Consider the following 9,563-nt stretch of genomic DNA (forward strand, 5'->3'; position numbering starts at 1 on the left):
AAATGAGCCACACTTTCTCCATAAGGCAAAATGGTGCCCTGGGCGATTTTTACTTGTCTGAAGTCATTTTGAAGAAAGGTTTATTGGATAGTTACATTGGTGTGAATGTAATCTCGTGTGCAGATTTCCATGCAGTGGGTTTTGGTAAGGCTCCAAAGCTTTCTGACTGTTGATGAGGACAATGAAAGGATTGGCAGCACATCGAAAAGTAAATATAAATTTATAATTTGAAGAAACACTGATGGAGGTCTTTGGCGGTCTTGACGTGCAAGGAGAAAGTGAGGACTGCAGATGCTGGAGATCAGAGTCAAAATGTGTGGAACTGGAAAAGCACAGCCGATCAGGCATTTCTGATGCTGCCTGACCGGCTGTGCTTTTTCAGCGTCACACTTTTTGGTCTTGACGTGCAAATCTGTCATCGGATCTTGGTATGGGGGCAAAAGACTAATTTAAACATCCAGTAGCTGGTTCCCTCTTAAGTTTCCCTCAGGATAGCTGGTGCTCATCCGCCACGCAGTTTTACCTGGTAAAGCGAATGATTAGAGGTCTTGGGGACGAAACAATCACAACGTATTCTCGAACTTTAAATGGGTAACATGCCCGCCTCGCTAGCTTGGAGCTGGGCATGGAATGTGAGTGCCTAGTGGCTCACTTTTGGTGAGCAGAATTGGCGCTGCAGGATGAACCTGCTAGCGGGAGGGAAAAATAACCCTCTTAACTCCACTAATTAGTTTAGTAATCGTGGATCAGACCGGAGATTCTTCTTTTCACTAATTAGGCAAAAATCTTAACAAGCTTCAGGCCCAGGAGACTCTCTGGCGCTGAAACTCTGCCGTTGAAAAGAAAATTGCTGGAGAAACTCAGCGGGTCTGGAGACAGAGAAATCAGAGTTCGGTTCCAGCGACCCCTCCTTCCTCGTTTCTGATCTCCAGCCCTTTTTTTTCAGGATTTTGTGTAAAGGGGAAGAGGTGAGGGAGTGGGGGGGGGGGGGGAGGATGGACAGTATTTTTCCAGGGTGGGGGTGAAGGTTTCCTTATTGTGACGGCCCGTGGATTGTGGCAACCCGCATTGTGACGGCTCTGAGCGCGTTGGTGGTTTTGTTTTATGACGATCTGGAACTCCTCACGATGTCTTTTTTCCGCCCCCCCCCTCCCTCCCCACCACATCAGCCAACTTATTCCGTCCCAGCTCCGGCTCCTGTGTGGTGCACCCAAAATCAATCAGCGGCGTGGAAGCCTTGTGATATTTCCCTGTGGCACCAATAAAGGACAACACCTTCAGCAGCTTTTTCTCCCCCTCCCTCCCAGCATCCCCCCCCCTCACTTCTTTCCAAAATTTGAATACAAGCAAAAAAAATGTCTGCACTCCAGAAAACCATCAAAGTGGAAAAGGACAGCGACACTGAAGGTGACTTAAATTCTTCATCGGGGGACGCTGTTTGCTCTGATCAGAAACAAATCTCTCACTCTTCTGACAAAACACATGAAGTGCTTTCAGCCGGCTCCGGGTGTGACCAGACAGCATCAGGAGACTCAGAATTGAGGACAATTTTGGAAGAAAATGCTCTCCAAGCTTTGACTGAGGAGTCGGTTTTAAAAAGACCCCGGCTGGTCTACTACGAGGAGGTAGGTGACACTGACCTTATGTCACTTACCTTCCCGAAAAAACTCTGGAAAATCGTTGAGAGCGATCAGTTTGCATCCATCCGGTGGGACGAGGGTGGAAACTGTGTAGTTATAGATGAGGAATCCTTTAAGAAAGAGGTGCTGGAGCGGCGCGGTCCCTCTAGGATTTTTGAAACTGACTGCATGAAAAGTTTCATTCGGCAGCTGAATCTGTATGGTTTTAGCAAAATCCGCCAAGATTTTCAACGATCTGCCTCTCTTTCTGAATTCATTGCTGAAGAAAAAGGAGCAGTTTCAATGACCAAGGTAGAAAAAAAAAGAAACAAAACGCATCAAAGCAAAAACAAGTATTAGAGTAACAAACAATTGTTGTCGCTGATGTCGCACGGACGCACATTTCCCTCCTTCACACAACCCCCGTCCCCTCGTCCCCTCCAAAACCCAAACCTCTCTTGCCTTCTGTTCTGAGACACCTCAATCTACTGGAGATGTAGGTGGATGGCTTAAGGTCAACATCAGTCGGTAGCAGCAGATGCTCAACATTTCTGAGACTGCCTGTTTGAGATGTGGCTTATTGCCTCCTAGGTCATGTTTACAATAGTTCCAACAGCAAGCAGCTGCATTTAACACTGCCAGTAGTTGTTGTGAGCAAATAGCAAAATATTTATATATGTTTTTTTTAAAAGTCTGTCGTGCCCGCCTTAAGTAAGCTGTTTAATCCTACAGTAAAGGAGATGGTAGAGTTCAATGGCAGTTTTATAAGGAAGTTATGCATTTTCCTATGATTATTAAAATTGTCTGTTAAATGTGACCAGAGCCATTCCAAGCTGCCAACAACATTCTGACAGAACTAGTTCCAAGTCTGTTGACCAGTTTATCCTCTCACCAACCACATTCCCCTTACGTTCATAGTAAATAAAGGTAATTTAAGTCTTTAATGGTGTGTCTTTGGAATAATGGGCAAGTGCTAGCTGTCTATGTAATCTTATTTAACTCACAACCTTGATCATCACAATGCTCCTAGATTATGACCAGGTTGGAGTCACTCATGGAATAAATGGACACAACTTCCTGACCTGTACATTTTTTCTAGGTTGACCTGCTATAGTGACTGACATTGTTGCTAAGGTGATGATGCCATAGTAGGTCATTCCCTGTTGCTATGTTAATTATATTATCTGTGATGTCAGAATGAATTGGAGGCTGGACATCTTTCAATAACAGACCTGCAATTGAGAGAATATGTGTTGGAGATTCATGTCAATGCGATATCTGCCCAAGTAGATATGCAACAGACTATGCAACAGACAGATTGCTGAAGAAATATATCCAACACATTGTGTTCTTTCATGGGTTGTAAAAATGGGACTCACCCTGTTCTTAAACAGCAACCAGGAATGATCTCCATATTGAACTATATGTAAACCAAATGCATTCATAACAATTAAAATCAGATGGCTCAGTTTGTAGATGCATATTGTTTTGGATTATTGAGCCAGAAAGCCAAGGTTTAATGTAAGTTTAGTTCTTCATGTGCTTGAATAATTGATTTCAGCCCAAGTGATTGCACTTGTGACTAAAATGTATTTGGGATTCCAGTCGGATCACTGTTAAGTGTGTACTGATGTTGGCTGATGCTGCCTTTGACCACATAACCCACCCAACAATCACTGTCTGGATGACGCACGAAGAATGAGTGGTGTCAGGTGAGGTCATGAGGTCCCTCTTGAACAGTGCCCTCCTAAAAATCACAATGTTCAGCAAGCAGAGAGCAAAACATACAAAAGAAAAAGTAATGGAAGAACCATGTACTAGAGTGGTTAAAAATATTCGCGACAATGCATTGTGAATTAACATACCGAAGCAGGAAAACATATGCAATGTATATCAAGTTTGTTATGTACATTTAGCACTCCTTATTTGAACGCCACCATTCCTTGTTTACAGCATACCATAGGAGAAAGTGATGAAGGGCTTATGCCCAAAACATCAATTCTCCTGCTCTTTGGATGCTGCCTGACCTGCTGTGCTTTTCCAGCACCACACTCTCAACTCTCACTTACAGCATAAGATACTCCAGATCCTAACCACCGATACCTGTAGCAAATCTCAGTATCCTGAGAGGAAGTTGCTTTGTACTAACTTTCCATGGGCAATACCAAAAGAGATCCATGAGTTGTTTAATCAATTCTCTCAGTCGTATTCAGTTGATATTACCTGATTGGGTTAGTCGAATGCAGCCTAGGCTTAGTTTTATCTGAAGTTGCAGCTTGATTGACAAATGTTCAGTGCTCCCACTTATGGGCAGTTTTGTCCAATATGCTTCATGTTTTTCCTTATGGTTTGGTTCCAGATTTGCTGTGGACATGAGAAGATTAGGAAAGAAACTGTGAATTGCTGGAACCTTTTCTGAGTTCTTACAATTGTTATACTTCTTACACTTACACCACATCAGTGGTGGGCTAGTTGTTGGAGGGAATCCTAAGGGACAGGATTTACGTGTATTTCGAAAGGCAAGGACTGATTAAGAGATAGTCAGTATTGCTTTGTGCGTGGGAAACCATGTCTCACAAACTTGATTGAGTTTTTTGAAGAAGTAACACAGAGGATTGATGAGGGCAAAGCAGTAGACGAGATCTATATGGACTTCAGTAAGTCGTTTGACAATGTTCCTCATGGGAGACTGGTTAGCAAGGTTAGGTCTCATGGAATACAGAGAGAACCAGCCATTTGGATACAGAACCGGCTCGAAGGTAGAAGACAGCTGATGGTGGTGGGGATTGCTTTTGAGGTTGGAGGCCTGTGATCAGTCGAGTGCCACAAGGATCGGTGCTAGGTCCCCTACTTTTCATCATTTATATAAATGATTTGGATGTGAACATTGGAGGTACAGTTAGTAAGATTGCAAATGACACCAAAATTGAAAGTGCAATTGACAATGAAGAAGGTTATGGAAAAGCACAGCAGGTCAGGCAGCATTCAAGAAGTAGGAGAATCGATGTTTCAGAGATTCCTGATGAAGGGCTTATGCCCGAAATGTCGATTCTCCTACTCCTCAGATGCTGCCTGACCAGCTGTGCCTCTCCAGCACCACAATCTTGACTCTGATCTCCAGCATCTGCAGTCCTCACTTTCTTCCAGTAAAGAAGGTTACCTCAGTAAAACGGGATCTTGATCAGATGGACCAATGGGCTGAGGAGTGGCTGATGGAGTTTGATTTAGATAAATATGAGGCGCTGCATTTTGGAAAAGCATATCGGAATAGGACTTATACGTTTATTGGTAAAGTCCTGGGGAGTGTTGCTGAACAAAGAGACCTTAGAGTGCAGGTTCATAGCTCCTCGAAAGTAGAGTCACAGATAGACAGGATAGTGATGAAGGCTTTTAGTATGCTTTCCTTTATTGGTCAGAGCGTTGAGCATAGGAGTTGGGAGGTCATGTTGCGGGTATACAGGAGTTTGGTTAGGCCACTTTTGGAATATTGCGTGCAATTCTGGTCTCCTTCCTATTGGAAGGACGTTGTGAAATTTGGAAAGGTTCAGAAAAGATTTACAAGGATGTTGCCAGGGTTGGAGAATTTGAACTGCAGGGAGAGGCTGAATAGACTGAGGCTGAGGAGTTACCTTATAGAGTTTAATTATCATGAGGGGCATGAATAGGATAATTAGACAAGGTCTTTTCCCTGGGGGAGTCCAGAACTAAGACCATAAGACATAGGAGTGGATGTAAGGCCATTCGGCCAATTGAGTCCACTCCGCCATTTAATCAAGCCTGATGGGCATTTCAACGCCACTTACCTGCACTCTCCCCGTATCCCTTAATTCCTTGTGAGATTAAGAATTTATCAATCTCTGCCTTGAAGGCATTTAACATCCCAGCTTCCACTGCACTGTGTTGCAATGAATTCCACAAGCCCACCACTCTCTGGCTGAAGAAATGTCTCCTCATTTCCATTCAAAATTGACCCCCCTCTAATTCTAAGGCTGTGCCCACGGGTCCTAGTCTCCCCGCCTAATAGAAACAACTTCCCAGCATCCACCCTTTCTAAGCCATGCATTATCTTGTCAGTTTCTATGAGATCTCCCCTTAACCTTCTAAACTCTAATGAATACAATCCCAGGATCCTCAGCCATTCATCGTATGTTAGTCTACCACTCCAGGTATCATCTGTGTGAACCGCCGCTGGACACGCTCCAGTGCCAGTATGTCCTTCCTGAGGTGTGGGACCCAAAATTGAACACAGTATTCTAAATGGGGCCTAACTAGAGCTTTATAAAGTCTCAGAAGCACATTTCTGCTTTTATATTCCAACCCTCTTGAGATAAATGACAACATTACATTTGCTTTCTTAACCACGGACTCAACCTGCAAGTTGAGAGTCCTGGACTGGCACTCCCAGATCCCTTTGTATTTTGGCTTTATGAATTTTCTCTTTGTTTAGAAAATAGTCCACGCCAGTACTCTTTTTTTTCCAAAGTGCAAGACTTCACATTTGTTCACGTTGAATTTCATTAGCTATTTCCTGGACCACTCTCCTAAACTGTCTAAATTGTTCCGCAGCCTCCCCACCTCCTCAGTACTACCTGCCTGTCCACCTAATTGTATCATCAGCAAACTTCACCAGAATGCCCCCAGTCCCTTCATCCAGATCATTAATATATAAAGTGAACAGCTGCGGCCCCAACACTGAACCCTGCGGGACACCGCTTGTCACCGGTTGCCATTCCGAAAAAGAACCTTTTATCCCAACTTTCTGCCTTCTATCAAACAGCTAATTCTTAATCCATGCCAGTAGCTCACCTTGAACACCATGGATCCTCACCTTACTCAACAGCCTCCCATGAGATACCTTATCAAAGGCCATTTGGAGGTCTGGATAGATAACATCCATTGGATTTCCCTGGTCTAATCTATGTGTTACCTCTTCAAAGAATTCTAACAGGTTTGTCAGGCAAACTAGAGGTCATAGTTTTAGGGTGAGAGGGGAAAGATATAAAGGGGACCAAAGGGGCAACAGAGGGTGGTACGTGTATGGAATGAGCTGCCAGAGGAAGTGGTGGAGGCTTGTACAATTACAGCATTTAAAAGGCATCTGGATATGGACCAAGTGCTGGCAAATGGGACTAATTTGGTTAGGATATCTGGTTGGCATGGACGAGTTGGACCGAAGGGTCTGGTTGTGTGCTGTACATCTCTTGTCCTAACACAAATGCCAGCAACAATAATGTTTACCAAGGATTACACATATCAGCATTATTGCTTACTATTTCTCCTAATTTCAATCTTTCAATAAAGTTTATTTTCCTCATTATGTACAGATATTGAAAGATGCAGGATTATTTTAAAAATCCAGGTGGCTCACAAATGCACTCCAGGGAAGAAATCTTGCTCTAAACTTTTGGTCTAGCCTTTATTAGACTTGCAGTTCCCTTTATTACGTTGTTAATTCTTAACATCTAAAGAGACATGGGCAATAGATATTTCTTCACCACTGTTTATCATCACCCAAGACATACAAATTAAAAAGCTGTTTTATTCACGTTGCATAAAAATAGCAGGGGGAGAGGAAGAATAATTATTAACCGTGAAAATTTGAATTTCATCGTACTTTGCATTTATTGAAATTTTGAAATAAAATGGAGGGACTTTGTTTTACTGAAATAGTTGTGGACTGCTTATGGAAAGCTTAGTTAATCATTTGAAAAGTTGTCTGAAAGATGTACAGAGTCCATTAGCAAAGGATAAGCCTCTGCAACATGTATAATGAGAGCTGCCGATCTCTCAGACTTGCTCAGCAGCCTCCAGGAGTTTAAAAACAATCTTCAAGACACTGCGGTGAGCAATCTGTGAGAAAAAAATACCCAGGAAGAAAATTGCTATTTTTAACAATGCTTCTCTTGAGCTCTTGCGAATATTAGTTTAAGAATATAAATAAGGGCGGTTTGGTGATGGGCAGTCATTCACTCAGATCACGAGTCTTTGCATTTCAATTGATGTGAGAAGGTGAAATGGCACAAGGATGGACCCTTGGAAACATAGAAAGATAGAAAGCAGGAGCAGGAAAAGGCAGTTGAGCTACTCAGAGCTTGGAAGGGTTGTAGGCAGGTCATGTGATGATGGGTTCAGGGATTCATCCAACTAGAAGTATATTGGCCACCCAATATACTTCAGATGCTTAAGAAAGTGATTAAAGTTTCAATAGCCACAGCCCTGTAAGGCTAAGGCAACGTTCTGGTGTGCTCCAGTTACATTGCTTCCAAAAGAATTCAAAATTGAAAAGGTTAAGTCAGTTATATCCATTTGGTGATTAATAAAATGATGGTATTTTCATTTCAGTTTCAGTTTTACCATAACCTGAATTTCAGAAGAGATTACCCTCACCTGCTGCCCAGAATGAAGCGAAGAGTTGGCATTAAAAGTGCGATTCCTAATCTTAACTGCACAGAAGGGGATTCCAATAGTGACTTCCCTGTCAGTGGGGGGACACCAGGAGGCCCAAGACAACTAATACAGACATTAGCTGTACAGCAGAACAACTTAGTGTCACCTACGAGGGAAAATGAGCAAAAATTTGCATTTGAAAATAACCTCAGCAATCAACGAGTCACCAATACTGGGAACACAAATGGTCCTAGCAATCCGGCTCCCCCTGCCCTTGCAGTAAGACCAGCCGACCATATAGCTACAGAGCAAAGCACTAAAGTAAACCAAATGACTCAGTTTCATCCGTCACAACATGGCGGCCTGATCCGGGCTGGCAATCATGCTGTGGAGACTAGCAGCACCACTTCAGCTACCTCAGTGTACCATCTCATGCCCCCCATGGCTGCTGGTTTTGGACCTATGATGGGGATGCCAGGTTTCCAAGGCATGTACCCTGACCTTGCTGCAGCGGCCGCCCAAGCACACCTGGCCAGCTTGTTGCCATTTTGCAATCCGTGGTTCTCCATGCCCATGATGGCGGCTGCTTCTGCTATTTCTATGTCATCGGGCTCTTCGGTCCACCATCACCGGCCTCCTCCACATCATCACCACTGCCCCAACTGCAACTGTCAAGGAGGTAGTGGATCTTCCACAAGAAGTGGTCCCAGAAACAGTGATTATATGACAGGGCCACACAGATAAGAGTATTTAAAGTGATGAAGAGAACTTATCCAGAAATGATATCTAAAGAACATGTTAAAATAAACTCCTGAACAAATGTTCTTATCAACATTGGTGTATTTGCCTGTGATTTTTTTCCCTGCTCTCTTCCTTTGCTGTCACTTTTTTTTTTAGTCTCCTTACTTGACTTTTGAGAAGTTTCTTTAATTGTTGGCGCTTGCCATAAAAAAAATCATTAATTATTTTCCTATCGAAATAGGTGCATCGTGAAATGGAAATATGGTAACTGTAAAGAAGCATTACTGTTTAATTATTAAAATTGACACAGTACTAGGCTGAGCTTAGACTGAAATATAACCTACAACTTTGGTTTATTTTTTATGCGCATTAAAATGTTGTTAAAAACTGTATTCCTGATGTGTATATCTGTTGCAACCTGTTGCCCCTCTGGAAGGGTCTGCAAGCTGTAAGAATAAGAAAAAAATAAAATACTAAGAAAGAAAAACCTGTAGTGATTTGACAGTTGCATCTATGCTTAAATTGATAAAGTAAACTCACTCACGGGTCCCGTTGCTGTTATAAAATAAACTTTCAGAACGTCACTTAACCCATCAATGTTTGAGGATTTGCCACATAATCCCACATGTTTAAAGAGGAGGAGTAGTTAAAGTGACTAACATTATTCTGTCAGATCCAGGTTCCTGTATCCCAGTTTTCTGAGGGCTGATGTTAGATTGTCAGAGTGGAGAAATATTTCTACATGTTTCCAGAGTCAGTGTTCCACCCTTGAGGACTTAGTGGACTTTATTGGATGTGGTGCTCTGGTAACAAAGC

At 42.8% G+C, this 9,563-nt stretch overlaps 1 protein-coding gene across 1 annotated transcript; it reads left to right on the forward strand.

Annotated features, from left to right (window-relative positions):
• The first annotated feature begins 1,355 nt into the window (after positions 1–1,355).
• Positions 1,356–8,773, forward strand: LOC122557457 (heat shock transcription factor, Y-linked-like). The gene is made up of 2 exons (XM_043705216.1): positions 1,356–1,931; positions 7,962–8,773. The coding sequence occupies exons 1-2, from the start codon at positions 1,356–1,358 to the stop codon at positions 8,748–8,750; spliced, it is 1,365 nt and encodes a 454-aa protein (XP_043561151.1). The 3' UTR covers positions 8,751–8,773.
• Positions 8,774–9,563: the final 790 nt, after the last annotated feature.

The sequence above is a fragment of the Chiloscyllium plagiosum genome, chromosome 15 (genome assembly GCF_004010195.1).
Source record: "Chiloscyllium plagiosum isolate BGI_BamShark_2017 chromosome 15, ASM401019v2, whole genome shotgun sequence".
NCBI classification, from domain to species: domain Eukaryota; kingdom Metazoa; phylum Chordata; class Chondrichthyes; order Orectolobiformes; family Hemiscylliidae; genus Chiloscyllium; species Chiloscyllium plagiosum.

Coding starts and splice junctions, on each gene's coding strand:
- LOC122557457 (XM_043705216.1), top strand. CDS start 1,356: ATGTCTGCACTCCAGAAAACCATCAAAGTGGAAAAGGACAGCGACACT. Junction 1,932..7,961: donor GAGCAGTTTCAATGACCAAG/GTAGAAAAAAAA, acceptor TTTTCATTTCAG/TTTCAGTTTTACCATAACCT.